This window comes from Carlito syrichta, unplaced genomic scaffold (assembly GCF_000164805.1).
Source record: "Carlito syrichta isolate Samal-C Ts95f unplaced genomic scaffold, Tarsius_syrichta-2.0.1 Scaffold57716, whole genome shotgun sequence".
NCBI classification, from domain to species: Eukaryota; Metazoa; Chordata; class Mammalia; order Primates; family Tarsiidae; genus Carlito; species Carlito syrichta.
This window is the reverse complement of record NW_007001812.1, coordinates 100,997-118,355: the sequence shown is the minus strand read 5'-3', so window position 1 is coordinate 118,355 and position 17,359 is coordinate 100,997. Positions and strand designations below refer to the sequence as shown.

At 33.1% G+C, this 17,359-nt stretch overlaps 1 protein-coding gene across 1 annotated transcript in view; it reads left to right on the top strand.

Moving 5' to 3' along the window:
- Positions 1 to 17,359, top strand: part of LOC103251469 (E3 ubiquitin-protein ligase UBR3-like) — a 59,934-nt gene that overhangs the window by 13,793 nt on the left and 28,782 nt on the right. The window contains exons 3-4 of the mRNA XM_008050050.2: positions 4,117 to 4,219; positions 13,488 to 13,591. Coding sequence (XP_008048241.2) covers positions 4,117 to 4,219; positions 13,488 to 13,591 — 207 coding nt within the window. The remainder of the gene's footprint in view (positions 1 to 4,116; positions 4,220 to 13,487; positions 13,592 to 17,359) is intronic.

Below are 17,359 nucleotides of genomic sequence, written 5' to 3'. Positions count from 1 at the left end.
CCAGGAGGTATAAAGATGTAAAGATGCAATTGTCTTCTTCAAGGAGATCTCATCACCTAATAGGAAAGAAAAACGTGGAAAATAATTACAGGGCTTTATAAGAAGTGCTAAAGTGGAGTTAGCACAAGGTATAGAGAATGCATAAAGCAAGGGATTATCAGATATTTCTGAAATATCAGAGAAAACCTTACATAGGAGCACATGAACTGGCTCTTGACAGATAAATTAAGTTTGCCTGGAGGACAAGAAGGTACTATTATTCTAGGCTGAGAGAATAATACTTGCAAAGGCAGAGTGAGACAACATGACACATCGGGGAATAATTGGGAAGGGAAAGAGTAAGGAAGGCTAAGAAACAAGCCTGAAAAAGAAGACAAGGACCAGCTCAAGAATGGCTTTCTATGCTGCTTCTTTGAATGGCTCACCAATCAATTGTGAGATAATGTGAATTGATTTTTTGTTTAGAGGGATTGGAAGGGGTGAAGAAAAAGGCCTACAGCTCAGTGAGCATTCTGTTGAGCAATCCAGGTGAGAGATGATGTAGCGGCAGAATGGAGCAAAAAAGAATGACTCATAGGAGACAGAATCAATAGGATTAGTAATCTGTTGGACATGGCAGTAAGGATGTGGAAGATGAATCCCAAGTTTTTCCTTGGATGTCTACATGGGCGGTAGTGTTAGTCACTCAAATAGGGATTATAAAAAAAATTAAAATTGGAGCTAGACAGGCTATATAATCAGATGATTTGGATATGTTGATTTTGAGGTGACTGTTGAATATCTGAAGTACTAGAGAGCTTTGTAAGTTGTAAACTTACAGGTAGAAGTGGATGACATGGGCTTTGGTAATACATGACGAATGACAGAGAAAGAGGACTAAGAAAGGATTACTTTTTTCTGTCTTATGGAAAATGTCACCTTTTAGGGTTCATTAAAGGAAGAAGAACACATAAAAGTAAGGAGCTGTAAGACAGCCAGGGAAGAGTGGTACCAAAAATTAAGGAGAGGACAGGAAAGAGAGTTAAGAATATATGTAATATTTGTTTGTAGAGTAGTAATTTTATGTAGAAATCTTACATTTTTAATTGTCATTATCTCTAATCTTAGTTGTAAAATCTCAAGTTTACAGATACTAAACTTATTTCATATTTGGAATTTGTTCTTAGAAACCATACATGTATCTGCATGTATGTAAGCATACCTTATATACAGAGAGGTATACTGTTACTTTAACTACTATTACATTATAATAGCTCAGAGAGGTAGTATTGTATACATCTTACAGATAATAAAATTAAGGTTAGGTAATTTGTTAAAGGACACATGGCTAGTACAGAGCTTGGCTTCAATCCAGGACTTCCTGGCTCTTATTAGACAGTGGTGCCTCTTATACATAGACTGAAATCACAGCACACTTAAAAATGAATTTAATGATGTTTCTCACTTCCAAACTTTTTTATAAATGTAGATCAAACTTCAGAATTTTAAAATGTGTTATACCAGAAAAGGAATTATCTATTCTTTTTTTGCTATTGTTATTCCAAATTTAATAATGTGCTTTCTTAATATAATTATTTTTCAACTTATTAAATGTCATGCATGCAGTTGTTATATAATACATTTTTAAGTTTTTAACTTTTTGATTATGATCATAGGTTTTCCTCATCCTGCGCCTTCAGTATTTGTCTGATATGAGAGATATTTTTGAATATTAGAGTTCATTCTTCCTGATAAGACTAAATTTTGAAAAACAGTGAATTGTATTAACATAAAAGTTACTAATGGTTATTGGTCAATTTTGTTTTCTACTGAAGTTACCTGCAATTTTCAGGGTTATTTTTGAAAGGTAGATATACTACATTAAATGTGTTATTCTTCAGTTCATGTTAAAACCAATACTGAAGACTCTTGTGATATATTGTACTAACAGCTTTGGAAAATGACTTGGGGTTGCAATCTCAGTTTTCATAGGCACAGGAAGGTAGAGGTGTGTGTGTGTGTGTGTGTGTGTGTGTGTGTGTGTGTGTAAAGGAATTTTGAACTTTCATCATAAAAAATCCAAGAAGTGGAGTGGTAGAAATAACTAAGAGACAGGAAGGTAGAGGTGTGTGTGTGTGTGTGTGTGTGTGTGTGTGTGTGTAAAGGAATTTTGAACTTTCATCATAAAAAATCCAAGAAGTGGAGTGGTAGAAATAACTAAGAGACAGCAAATCTTGAATTTTATTCTTAGCTTTTCCAATAACTATTAATGTGACCAGAATGAGGAAATAGAAGAAAAAGTTTCCTTCTAACATTTTGAAATTTTTAAATTACGGTAGGGGCTAGGAAAATAGGCCAAATATAACATTATTTTTTTCTGTGTTGGCCATGGTTTCAATGTAAATCAGGTTAGTATAACACAACCTCAACCTTTATGTTGTTAAAATCAGGGAAACTAAGTTGATTTACTTTTATTTTGAAAGGATATATTAAAATGAGCTCTTTGATCCAGTTTATATCTCTGTAAAAAGAATGCAAAATGTCCCACCTTGCAACTTGAGATAATCTTAATGTTTTTCTGCTAGAATAATTTAGTGTTTAAAGTCCTTTTAGGTTTTAGTCATTAAAGCATTTTTTGGTATAAATTATATACTTAGGAAAAATAATCTCTTATGTATGCTTGAATTGAAATAAAATTTACCAATATGTCCCTCATCGTGTTATTACTCTGCTAAAATTTCTCATGTTCTTAGTGTCATCCATGGAACTGGGTTACTGGAAAAACTGGAAATTTGGGAACTTGTCTTAAAAGTGGGGATGACAAATTTTAACTACCTAACAGAGTTTTTGTGAAAATGGAGATAATCAGTGTAGCGTGATGGTTGACAAGTAATAAGAAACTCAGCTAGTATTAGCCATAAATAGGATAAAGAAATTTTAGAGAGGATTTAGACTATACGTTGACTTATAAACAGGAGACAAAATAGGATGAGGTATTTAGATTCTTCTGTTTGTTGTGGAGAGATCAGATTGAAACTTGGCAGAAATGCATTTCCTTTACCCTGCCCCACAAAGTGGAACATTTATTTTGCTCAAATTTTATCTCTCATATGTTTTACAGCAGCTTCCCAAAACCTATACAAATAGGACACACACCACCACCACCACCACCACCACCACCACCACCACCACCACCGTCATATTGATGGATCTTGGATAAATTAATCATAAAATATAGTTACTTTCTAAGTATACTGCTCAGAGAAACAAAATATGGTTTAGTTTCAACTATTTTAATTCAAAAATAAATGACAACAGTAGGTTTTTGTCTTTCAGCTAACTCTATTTCTGGATTTAAGAATTAATTTCAAGCATATGTTGAAAAGTATTTTCTGACTTTTTAGACTTGATTTGCAAATATATTTGAGGTAGAATAATTTAGTCCAGTCCTTGTCATTTATACCAAAAAGGGGGTCACCTGATACGAAAGCAAAACTTAAAAGGTTTTTTCCTGAATAATTTTAACATTTTAAAGAATTTTTCTTCTAAATACCATGAGTAGAATTTATTGGAAGCCAAAACTGGTAGATAATTGTTATAATTCAGATAATAGAACTTACTCTTAAGTAATATTTTTATTTCAGTTATTTTTTCCTTCATGTTGACTCAAAAGATGATGAATTCACTATTCAGTCTAAACAAGATTTAGGGGAAAATATTAGGCAAAGAAAGAACCTAACAGTGAATTATTAGGATACTGTTAACCATATTGCTCAGGGCAGGGAATTGAAGATAATAATTTTAGTTAGGAGGAGACTACAAGGGTGAGAAGTTTAAATTGGCAAGGCTGCAGCATTGAGTCAAGTAAAAGTAGATCTGTGACAGAAGAGGAAGAAAACACATCATTCTTGTATTAAGATGGAGCATAAGGACAGTCTAGATTCTACTAGAAATTATTTGGATATATATTACAAAGTTTACCTTAAAGGAGAATGTGAAGTAATTGGAACTTAAACTTGATGATTATACTTATCAGGATAGAAACATTTCCTTATGAAATAACTAGAAATTTTGTCTGAATTTTGTTTTAGAAGGAATGTGTGAACTTTCTAATTACCTTTTCTTCAATTTATTCAGATCAACTGTTTCATGTATTAGCCTTGCACATGCGACTTTACAGCATTGACTCTGAGTATAATCCCTGGAGAAAACTCACCCACTTAGAAGAGATGAGTTCTCAGTAAGTATAATTGAAAATTTAAAATCAATTAAAACTCTTTTTGAAAAACAGTTGTTAAGTATAAAAATACGATTGGACTTTTGATATGAATGTGCTTTTTTTCATATTTTCTTCATGAAACAAAAAAATGTATTTTAAAAGTTGAAAACAGCTTACCATTATATTCTAAAAATTTCATACAAATATTTCCACGTGAGAAAATCTTTTAAAGAATCCCACGGATTTTTAGTCAAACAAAACATTCAAGTAGAGGCACAAAATGGCTGGTTGTCCCTCTTTTTATGTTAGAATAGATTAGTGGGTTCAGGTAGCCTGAGTCTGGTTCCTCCATGTGAGGTTTCCCATCAGTCTTTCATGTAATGATTTTAGCAACCCCTGATGATTCTTGCCTAAATCCATTATATCATTAGGTGCTGCAAAATAGCAATTAAAAAAAAATCCTTCCTTCTGATATGTAGGTGGAATTTTTCTATTAAAAAAACTTTCCCATGTCAACTATTTGTTGACCCTGAAATATAGGTTGGCAAGATTCTTTTCCAATTTATAAATTTTCAAAGTAATGAGCTCATGCTCTAGCTACTTCCAGTGACCAAATAAGTGATTATTTATTTTATGATCTCATGTATTTTATATATTTGATGCATGTCACTCCAATTCACTCATTCTTTTCAGTGCAAATTGCTCTCTTTTAGGTTAGTGAGAATCTCTCCATGTTGACTGTTATACTTCTGACATGAGCCAAGTACTCTTTGATAATATTGTTGCTTTCTGGTACAGCAAATTGACCAGGTCCCTTTTGTCTATGTCCATGTATGTTCTTTACTTGCAGTCAGCTATTTCTTCAAGTAGTTAATTTTAAGCAAATGGTATTTAGAGACCAGGGTGTGGGTACTAGAACATGTACATACTGGGTTATCGTTGCTTGTAGGCCATTTCAGTGGATAGAGTTAGGAAATTTTTTTCTTAAAGAAGAAAAAGATCCTGCATTGTTACTGGTATTTCTAATTCAAATGTAAGCGTGCAAGGTTTTGATTTTTTTTTTTCCTTCACTTTTTTGTTATTTGTGTCTTTTTTTCTCTTATTCTAAAAATCTTGGTTCCCAATGATATTGAACATAATTACTTATTTGCATAAGTTCAATTATGTTTTTAACATACTGATATTCCTACTAACCATATGTTTTCTTTGTCCTTAAAATATATACTACTAGGATATACAGTCAAAATACTGTTTTTAAACAGTATCTTAAAATACTTAAGGTAGCTTTTTTCTTGTGTGGTTATGCCATCAAACTGGATTTATAGTTAGACCCATTTGTTTTCATTATTTTTCCCTCAATATTTAATTTCCCTCAGTATTTTTTCCTCTGTATATATGGAGAAAAGGCAGTCTATAACTGTATATATAATCTTAAATTTTCTTTTAAAAATTATAGATTAAAGGGGTACATAATGCAGGTTTGTTTCATAAGTATATTACATGATGGTGGGATTTCTGTTGACCCCTGCTCCTCCACCATGGTTAGCGTGGTACCCGATGGGTGACTTTTCAACCCTTATTCCCCTCCTTCCCTACCCCCTTTTAGTAGTTCCCAGTGTCTGTTGTTCCCATTCTGTGTCCATGTATGCTCAGTGTTTAGCTCCCATTTATCAGTGAGTCCCATGCAACATTTAATTTTCTGTTTCTGTGATAATTCACTTAGAATGATGACCTTCAGCTGCATCCATGTTATTGCAAAAGACAAGATTTCATTCTTTTTTTATGACTATATAGTATTATATATGTACCTCATTAAAAAAAAAATCCTGTCCACTGTTTGTGGACATCTAGGTTGGCTCTGTGATTTACTATTGTGAATAGTGCTATGATAAACATACAAGTGCAGGTGTCTTTTTGATAGAACAGTTTATGCTCCTTTGGGTATATATCTAGTAGTGGGATTGTTGAGTCAAATGGGAATTCTGTTTTAAGTTCTTAGAAATCTCCAGGGTGCTTTCCACAGAGGTCAAACTAGCTTACATTCTCACCAAAAGTGTATGAGTGTTACCTCTTCTTCGTAACTTCACCAACATTTGTTGTTTTTTGGCTTTTTAATAATCTGATTGGTGTGAGATGGTATCTCATTGTGGTTTTGATTTGCATTTCTCTGATGATTAGTGATGTTGAGCACTTTTTCATTGCTTGTTGGCTGCTTGTATGTCTTCCTTTGAGATGTATCTGTTCAATGACCTTTGCCCATTTTTTACTGGGGTTGTTTTTTCTGTCAATTCATTTGAGTTCCTCATAGATTTTGGATGTTAGGCCTTTGTCAGATGCACAGTTTTCAAATATTTTCTTTCATTCTGTCGGCTGTCTCTTTACTCTATTGATTATTTATATTTTTATTATATAAAATTTATATTTTTTCAAAGTAAAAACTATATAACAAAGTAAATTCATAGAAATCAGTCTTCCATTTGTCCATTTGCACTTCTTTTTTTTTTTTTTATAAAGTCTTTACTCTGTTGCCTATTTCTAAAAATTGGTCTGTTGGCCTTTTAATTCTTTTTTTGTTTGTTTGTTTAAGATGACGTCTCACTATTTTGCCCAGGCTGACCTCAAACTCCTGGGCTCAAGTCATCCTGCCACTGCAGTTTCTCCAGTAGCTAGGATTACAAGTGCTTACTACTACACCCAGCTTTCTCTTCATTTTTTAATACATGTTTATGTATTATGGGTATATAGTCCTTTGTGTTATATATTGCAAATCTATTTCAATAGATTATCAAATGTCTTTTTACTTTGTTTAGGATTTTTTTCTTTTAGTCAGGCAAAGTTTTAAAAAAATGTAGTCATATTTATTAGTTCTGGATTTTGAGTTGTAATTAAACAGGTCTTCCCCTACTCCCTAGTTGTAAAGCATTCAGTTATGTCTTCTAGTATTTATGTGATTTCAATTTTTACATTTAGGTTTCTAATCTATTTAGAGTTTATTATGGTGTGTGGTATAAGGAATGAGCCCACTTTTATTACTTTTTTCCAAGTAACCATCAGATGTCCTACTGCTTTGCTTTCCCACAATAGTAAATTAAAATGAACCTTTAAAAAAAAAGAGAGAAAGAAATGGTGAAGTTCTTTGTTTACTGATATGGAAAGATCAATATCAAGATGCAATGTTAAGAGAAAAATTCCTATTCTAATCCACCCATTTCTCTTACCCATAGAGTTAATGGTGGCATTAATTTTTATAATCTGAGTTTAAAAGATTATCTAAAAACTTTAAGAGATATGAACAATTAGTTTTTTATAACTTTGGTTTTCTAGAGCAGTTTTAGGGTCACAGCAAAATGCAGAGGTACAGAGATTTCCCATATATCCCCTGCTCCCACAAATACACAAACTCCCCCATTATCAACATTTACCACCAGAGTGGTACATTTGTTATAACTGATGAACCTACATTGACACATCATAATCATCCGAAGTCTGTAGTTCACATTAGGGCTTACACTTTGTGTTTAATAGTCTGTAGGTTTAGATACATGTACAGTGACATGTGTGCACCATATATATAGAGTAGTTTCACTGCCCTAGGAAATCTCTGTGCACTTCTTTTTCATCCTTTCCCCCTATAGCCCCTAGAAACCACTGATCTTTTTACTGTCTCTATAATTTTGCTTTTTCATATAGTTGGAATCATACAGTATGTAGTTTTTCAGATTGGTTTCTTTCACTTGGTAGGATGCGTTTCAGGTTCCTCCATGTTTTTCATGGCTTGCTAGCTTGTTTATTTTTAGTGCTGAATGATAGTCCATTTTCTAGATGTACCAGCTTATCAATTATTTATTTCATGAATTATGCCTTTGTGTTGTATCTAAAAAGTCTTCACCATACCCAAGGTTTTCTTTTATGTTATCTTCTGAGAGTTTTGTGCTTTACATTTAGGAATGTAATCCATTTTGAGTTAATTTTTGTGAAGGGTTAAGGTCTGTGTCTAGATTGATGTTTTCACACGTGGTTGTCAGGTTGTTTCAGCACCATTTGTTGAAAAGACTTATCTTTTTTCCATTGTATTGCCTTTGCTCTTTTGTCAAAGTCAGTTGACTGTATTTATATGGGTCTATTTCTGGGCTCTCTAATCTCTTCCACTAATCTGTTTGTCTATTCTTTCACCAATACTGTATTGTCATGATTACTATAGGTTTGTTGTAGATCTTGAAGTCAGATTGTGTCAATCTTTCAATTTTATTCTTCTCCTTAAATATTGTGTTCACTATCTTAGTCTTTTGCCTTTTCATACTAATTTTAGATCAGTTTGTTGATATGCACAAAATAACTTGCTGGAATTTTTTTTTTTTTTTTTTGATACGGGGTCGTACTCTGTCACCCAGGCTGGAGTGCAGTGGTGCAATCCCGGCTCACTGCAGCCTCAGCTTCCTGGGTTCACATGATACTCTCATATCAGCCTTCCAAGTAACTGAAAATACAAGCGTACGCTATCACATCTGGCTAATTTTGCATTTTTTTGTAGGTACAGTGACTCTGTGTTGCCCAGGTTGGTCTCAAACTCCTGGACTCTAGCAATCTTCCCACCTTCGCTTCCCTAAGTGCTGGGATTGCAGGTGTAGGCCACTGTGCCTGGCCTTGTGGTTTTCTTTTCTACACATGGGTGCATTCAATCATCCATCCATTCATTCTGATTATGAACAATCATGTGCCAGAAAAGATCCATTTCTATGTCCTTAGAATGGCTATTTCATCTTACTAACCAGCAAGGATTGGGTTGTTTTCTGATTATGTTAGGAAAAAAACTTAAAAGAAAAGTTGTATCACTTTAATATTGTTTTGGCTAATATGATAGATGAAAAGTGGGATCCTGAAATAATAGAAATTTATTTTATTCTAGTTAAGTATTTTTATATTTATTAGATATTTGTGTACATTCTTTGTGAATGGTATATTCAGGACTTCTGTCCATTTTTCTATTGTCATTTAAAAAATTATCTGAATGATTCTTTATGGTTTAAAATGTTAAATTTAATTTTGTCATAGTTGAACTTCTTTTACACAATATGTCTTTTAATTTTATAATTAACATTACTTGACATATTGAAGCTTAAAATTTTTTTATAGCCAAATCAATCAGACCATATATTTCATATTTGTTCCTATTACTGCCCATCACATTCAGGATCTGATATTTGCTCTTATAACCAGTATTACAGTGTGTCCCAGTCTTAGGATTTATAATAACTACCTATATTTTCTTTTAGAGTTTTCTTATGGGATGATTTTTAAAAATATATAATGTATTTGAAATTTATTTTCACCTGTAGTATTAAGTGAAGATCTAAAATTTATTTGCAAATAACCAGCTAATTTTTCAGCAATTTTATATCTCACTTATCAATAACTAAGTGTTTAAATATTATAGACCTGATTAGAGCTTTCATCTTTGTTCTGTTGGCCTCCAGGCCTATTTCTGTGACAGTGTTATGCTAGTTTACTTGTTGAGGCAATATATGTAATTATTTGGTTGGGTTAGGTTCTTCTCATTTCTCTTTTCCGACCCCCTCAACTCCACCTCCTAATTTTTCTTTGTTGTTCTCACTTGTTTATTCTCCAGATGATTTTTAGAACATTTTATAAGCCCTTTTCTTCATTTGTGATTTTGATTGTAATATTTTAAACTCATAAATTAATCTGAGAGAATAATTATCTTTATACTATATAGTCTCTCCATTAGGAATATTTCATATTCTTTACATTTATTTTTGATTTATTATATTGTTTGCATATTATATTTTAGTTTTGAAGTATTCATTAATTATACATTCCTAGTAGTATATAGTATAAAGGTATGGTAAATTTTTAACACAGTGTATATGAATAATCATAATAGAGGGTATAATCTTTTTTTTTTTTTTTTTTTTTTTTTTTGAGTTGGAGTCTCACTCGGTTGCCCAGACTGGAGTGCAGTGGCCGCTTACAGCCACCGCACCCTTGCTTGCTGGGCTCCGGTGATCCTTCCGCCTCAGCCTTCCGAGTAGCTGGAATTACAGGCATGCGCTACCACGCCCGGCTGATTTTTTGATTTATTGTAGAGATGAGGTCTCGCTGCCCAGGCGGGTCTTGAACCCGCAGGCTCAGGCAATCCACTCACCTCAGCCTCCCAAAGGCGTGGGATTACAGGCTGAGCCACCGAGCGCAGACGAGGATATAATCTTAAGTAGTTAGTTTGCCTTGCATATGGAGATTTAAATAATATTTAAAGATCAAACACAACAATAAGCAAATAAATAATAATAGTAAAAAGTAATCTACCTCAAATTTTGAGAAAGACTGCTTCTATTGTAAAACAAAAAAGTTAGTATACAATGTAAAATAAATAAGAATATGGAATTCTGTTAGCATTTTAAGCTTTTCAGTTGCTTATACTATCCCCATTTTAATAAACTATATGTAATTTATTCATTTGGGATTACGTTCTTGTTTATACTGAAACCTCTGTAATTTGTTAGTCTTTAGGTTATGATGCAAGAAATCCATCGCCTATTTGATTTTTGTGCAGTAAAGTGGATCTTTGCATATTTTCTTCTAATTTTAAGTGAGAATCTTTTATTTTTAATCAACTGTTAGATTTAATATATCAATTTGATAATCCAGAATCATTTATCACCTCTTCATTCATCCATCCATCCATCCATCCATTTTCCCATTAATGTTTGTTTGTTTATTGATTCATCTAGTTTTATTAACTGTTTTCATTCAGGCATTGGGATATAATGATGATCAAAATATACCTCCTGCAGAAGCTTCTTCTAGGTGCTAATAACATAGAGGATGAATTAGAGGGACATAAAATTGAAGGAGATTGAATAGTTAGAAGGCAGTGACCATAGGGATGGCAAAAAGGGAGTGGAGATAGAGCCTTTGGTTAGTGCCAATTAAAAGTGGTTGAGTGACAGAAGATGGGTTTGGAATGGCCTCAAGATTCTAGCTTATTTATTCATTGTATTTTTAGTGTGTGGATACTGTGCTTTAGGCATTGTGCTAAAAGCTGGAGAATATAAGAAATGAGCCACACCAATACTTAGAGGTATATAGAGAGAGTAGATTGGTTATTGTTGAGGTGGGAGAATGGAAAGACGATGAGTTCACTTTCAAGCATTTTGAGGTTAAGCTGTGTGTTGGACATACAAGTGGAAGTAAAGGATATTTAGATATAGAATTCAAGAGAGACATGGCTGGATATACAGATTTGGGAATCATCAGTGTATAACTGGCGACTGAAATCATGGGTCTTTTGAAAAAGAGTCCTTAGTGTGAAAAGAAAGAGAGAATTGAAGTTTTGGAGAGCAACAGTGTTTTTGATTGGTCAGAGAAGAAGAACCTATGAAGAAGACTAAAGTAAGTTAATCACGGAGATAGAAAGGAAACTGGGAGAGTGTTTTACAAAAGGCAAAGAATGTTGGCAGGAATGCTCAACTGTATCTAAAGTCAATCAAGAGTAAGATAAGGAATAAAAATGTCCACTAAATTTTGTAATTAGGAGATCATTGTTGATCATGTGAAAAATAATTTCTATGAAGGATTTGAATAATAGAAATGGTACCCCCCACTCCAATTTTTTTTTTTTTTTAAGAAACTTGGGCTTGTGAAGAAGAGAGGCTAGAGAAATTTGACAGACAAGAAATGTTAGGATTCACAGCATTAATGGAGGGTTATCCTTGGAGAGGAAGATATACACATTAAATATATAAAGGATATTTGTAGAGAATGGAGAAGTTCAAAGAGCTGTCTTATTTGGCAGTTGAAAGTTTCCCAGCAGCAAGGATTGATTTACTCACCAATGTATCTAGTGTCTGGCATATAGTAGTAAGTAATCAGTAAATATTTGTTGAATGATAGAGCCTAATAAAAGAGTTGAAGTTTTTGCTCCTTCCAAGTTTAGAGTGTAGGCAATTCTGGAAGCTCAAGATTTACTTTTGTCTTCTGACATGATAAAAGAAACCTATGTCAAAAAATTTAACCTTCTAAAGGAGTTTTAAGCTATTTTAGGCTGGGCTCGATGTCTCAGCCTATAATCCCAGCACTTTGGGAGGCTGAGGCAAGTGGGTTGTCTGAATCCACGGGTTCGAGACCAGTCCAGGCAGCTTGGTGAGACCTTGTCTCTACAATAAATCAAAAATTAACTGGGAGTGGTAGCACATGCCTGTAGTTCCAACTACTTGGAAGTCTGAGGTGGAAGGATTGCCAGAGCCTAACAGGTCGATGCTGGAATGGCCATGAGTGTGCCATGGTACTCCAGCCTGGGTGACAGAGTGAGACTCCAACTCAAAAAAACAACAAAAAAACAACTTTTCTAATAGGAAAAAAATTATACAGAATCCCTCCCTCCTTCCTTTTTTCCTTCCTCTTGTCTGGGTCTGACTCTCACCCAGAGTGGAGTACAGTGGCATGGATCATGGCTCATCACAGCCTCAACCTCCTGGTTTGAGGCAATCCTCCTGCCTCAGCCTCCTGAGTAGCCAAGACTACAGGTGTGCACCACCATACCCGGCTAACTTTTTGATTTTTTTTTTTTTTTTTGGTGTAGAGACAAGGTCTCACTATGTTGCCTAGGCTGGTCTCAAACTCCTGGGCTCAAGCAGTCCTCCCTCCTTGACCTCCCAAAGTGCTGAAATTACAGGCATGAGCCGCCACCCCTGATTTTTTTTTTTAGTGCATTTTAAGTTCTGCTTTAGTTATCTTTTTTTAAACTTTGCAAATGTTAAATATTTTTAAAATTTTATTTAGCTATAAAGTTGAAACATTTAAATAAGAAATATTAACCATGTCTTTTCAATACAACTTGATTTGGGAACTGTACTTATTCTTTTTTATAATGTGAGCACTAAAGTGCTGAACTTGTGATAGTAAGTGTCCTATGAGCCACTCTATTTGTAATGAAACTAATTCTCTTATGTTCTATTTAATGCTTCATTTAATTTCTGTAATCTAAGAGATCAGAAAGACTCATGATCAAGTTAATGTATCCCAGTTGTTTACTTTGGTAAGACTTAACACATTTTCTATATAATTTTTTTCCTATTAGAAAAGTCAGGAAAGCACATGAGTCTAAAAGATTATATTTTTAGGTAAAAAGTATGACCCCTAGTTTTTCTTTTGAGATTTCTTGATTGTTTAAGAAGTTTTATTTCTGTTCTATAGACATATTTGAGAAAATATAAAATTGAAAGAAAAGATATATAATGCTGTCTAAAATATTTATGCATTTTTCTTTTAGACTTGGAAATGAAGAACAACAGCCTGAAGTTCCAATTCTTTATCATGATGCAACATCCCTTTTGCTCATTCAGATCTTAATGATGCCACAACCCTTACGCAAAGGTATGCCTTTATAATACAGATCATTTGATTACATACTATATGAGTGTATTATGAATATTCGATATTATGACTTCTGGAGATTATAGAGACAAATTTAGCAGTCTACCTGATGAATATTTTTTGTAGTAAGTAGCATTGTTTTTTTCTATTATCAGTAAATAGTAGTCATACCTAAGAAAAGGACAATGAAATAAAGGTGTTTTAAAAAATTATTGTAGATCTATTCTTTTCAGCTTTTTAGCCATGGGGAAAATATTCTGAAAACGTTTGTTAAAAAAAATAGAAGTGATAATACAAATGAAAATTTGAAAAATAGAGCAAACTGTCAGTCCTAATGCTTTACCCTATCTATATGCATACATATTTCAATATAGTGTAATTGTAAAGTTATTAAAATATCATGTCCCACCATTTTAAATTAGTGTTAATATTATGATATAAACAGCATTTATATTAATATTATGATATTTACCATGAATATTAGTAACATTTTAATTATTGCTCCATAATCTTTATAGTTTTCACTTGAAGTCATTAAAAATATTCTGTTAGATAATTAACATTCTTCTCTATTGGAAAACTAGTTTTGTTTTTTGTTTTTTTATTATAAATTACAGTAGAATGAACATCTGTGGGTATATAAAGACTTTGTTCCCGGGGAAGGCATTCTTTATGTATACTCCAACTTGATCTTTTGATAAATCCTTTTTCGTAAAGGTATGAAGTGGTGTTTGTGGGTTTTTTTTGAGTTGAAGTCTCACTCTGTCACCCAGGCTGGAGTGCAGTGGCATGCTCACAGCCACCCAGCGTCAATCTGTTGGACTCAGGCAAGCCTTCCACCTCAGCCTTCCAAGTAGCTGGAACTACAGGTGTTCGCTACCATGCCTGGCTAATTTTTTGTTTTATTATAGAGATGAGGTCTCACCAAGTTGCCCAGGCTGTTCTTGAACCCGTGGGCTCAGGCAATCCACACACCCAGCCTCCCAAAGTGCTGGGATTACGGGTTTGAGCTACTGTGCCTGGCCATCATTTTTTAAACATGTGGGTACATTGTGATAGTTTATGTAAATTTGATATTCTGCAAAAAGTAATCATAATAAACAAGCATAATATATACTAGCACTGTGAATTTTGAATTAATTTTTAAATAAAATTTACATGACATAAAATGTACTGTTTAAACAGTTTTAAAGTATATGCAACTGCAGTAACCTTTATTACTGTCACATTGTTATGTGACCATCACCATTATCTACTTCAGAACATTTTCATCAGTCCCAGTGGAAACTCTGTGCCCACTAAGCAACACACTCCATTTTCTTCTTCTCCTGACTCCTGGAAACTACTGATCTGATTTCTGTTTTTATGAATTTACCTATACTGGATATTTCATATTAATGAAATGATACATCATGCAGCATCTTGTGTCTGGTTTCTTTCACATAGTATAATGTTTTCAAGCTTTAGCCATGTCGTAGCATGTTTCATTTCTCTTGATGGCTGAACAATATTCCATTGTATGTATATGCCACATTTTGTTTTTCCATTCATCACTTGATAGACATTTGCATTATTTGCATCTTTTGGCTGTTGTGAGTAGTGCTGCTGTGAACATTCATGTGTAAGTTTTTATTTGAACACGTTTTCAGTTCTTTTAGGTGTGTAGCTAGAAGTGGAACTGCTTGGTTATATGGTAATTCTGTTTAACTTCTTGAGGTAATTCTGTTTTTAACTGCAAAACATCAGATATGTTTGAATGCTACTTTCTTGGGGATTTGGCTATGAATTTAATCATTTATGTTTGCAGACTTGAAAATCTAAACCTGTCCAATAGCCTCACTGAAATTATTCTTTTTGCAAAATTAGTTTTGAATTTTTTCATGTTTTTTTTTGTTTGTTTTGGTGTCACTTTGGTTAGTTTTCTGTAGTTTAGGGAAGCAATTGCCATGGGATAGTGCTGGTTACCCTAGATTGTGCTCTTCTAATTATACTAGTAGTATTCATCTTGAAATTTTAAAAATTACTTTGTTTTATAATGTTTTAAAAATATTTAAATATTTTGTTTAGTTATCCTTTTTACATATAAGCTTAGTTATTACATAAATGCGAAAAGATTAAAAAGAGAAGGAAACTTGACATATAGAAGGAATTTTATTCCCATATCAATATTTTAGAAAAAGTAAAGGACATGTTATATCATTTTCTAACTGACAGCTGTAGCTGGTGTGTCATCCTTCTTGTCAGAAAGTAACCGTTGGCACTAGTTTTTAACAGGAGGTGAAGTTAATGCTGAGAGGGGATATAATATGCTGAATTAATTGAACCTAGTGAGTTTAGTTCAGTAGAAGCAGATTTTAAAAATTGTGTTCTAAAATTAGTCAAGAAAATTGATCTGCTTAATTTAATAATAGTTAAATGAATAGAATAAACTCAGGAAAATATATATGTAAAAATTTATCATATTGTTAATAACTGTGCCTTAAGATAATATCATTTAAAAGTATTTTTTGACGGACAAATTTAGTGAGCAAATGTTTATTTAGTACTTACTTGTGAAATTCATTGCCTGATTCAGTGCAAGAAATATTTAATGAGTACCTACTATATGCTAGCTTGCTATGCTTCTTTGCCGGTTGTCAGAGATATAAAGATGAGTGAAACGTGAACTTTGCCCCTGAGGAGCCAGATAACTATTTAGCAATCATTAAATTAACCCATAGTTAGAATTGTTTTTAAAGCCTGTGCTTTATATTATTTCTCAAATTTCGCAATAACTTGAGACCAGCTGATCTTAAGATTGGATTATTAGCAGCTATCAAACACATTGTCTAATATTTTGCTTGCTGTCATTATAGTAATGAATTCCTCTTGGGATTTAAGGTCAAGCCAAAAAAATTCCACTCTTTATTAAGTTTTTTAGTCTTTCTCACATTGAGAACTGGATAGAGACCTTTAATTGCTAGGAAGTTCAGAGCTTAATTATATTGTTACTATAATTTTCCTCAGTCAACTTTTATTGGGAGTTGGGGAGTTGCAGTCTAGAGGAGACAGAGTAGTTAACTTAAATTTTTCTTTTCCACCCCCTACTGATGTAAGAGGTAATAGTTGGTGGTCTTTATCATGTCTGTGTTTTTATTATAAGCAGTTACACAAGAATAAGTGTTTGTGTAACTGTTTAGTTATTGGTTGTTATTTAAAAAGAAGAGGAGGAGGAGAAATTTACTAATATATATACTAGAATGTTAAATATTTCTCATGGTTTTATCTGAAAAATAGATTGATACAGAATTCTACCTGGACATATCTTAAGTTTTTTAATGTTTAGCATTATTTCCAGATTAAAAGACTTTTTCTACCAATTGTCTCATCAGAAGCTAAAATTAAATATATTAAAGACAAGTTTTTGTTTTTCTTTGATCTCTTATGTGCTTGCATCTTACCCTTGAGTTTGGACGTATCTTCTGATACACCACTGTCTTCAAGTCTTCATGTTTAGTTCTTCATGTCCAAAAGGAAAGGAAAGTGTATTACTTAGGACCAGGTTTGACTGTATATTACAAAGAGGAAACCAAAACTAACATGGTACCTTAAGTAAGATAGAAGTCTTTCTTTCTTTTATGCAAAAAAAAGTATGAAAGTGTGAAAGTTAGGCAAACCAAGCTTCTACTTCACGGTACCAGATTCTTTTTCTTTTCTTTTCTTTCTTTTCTTTTCTTCTCTTTCTTTTCTCTCTTCCTTCCTTCCTTCCTTCCTTCCTTCCTTCCTTCC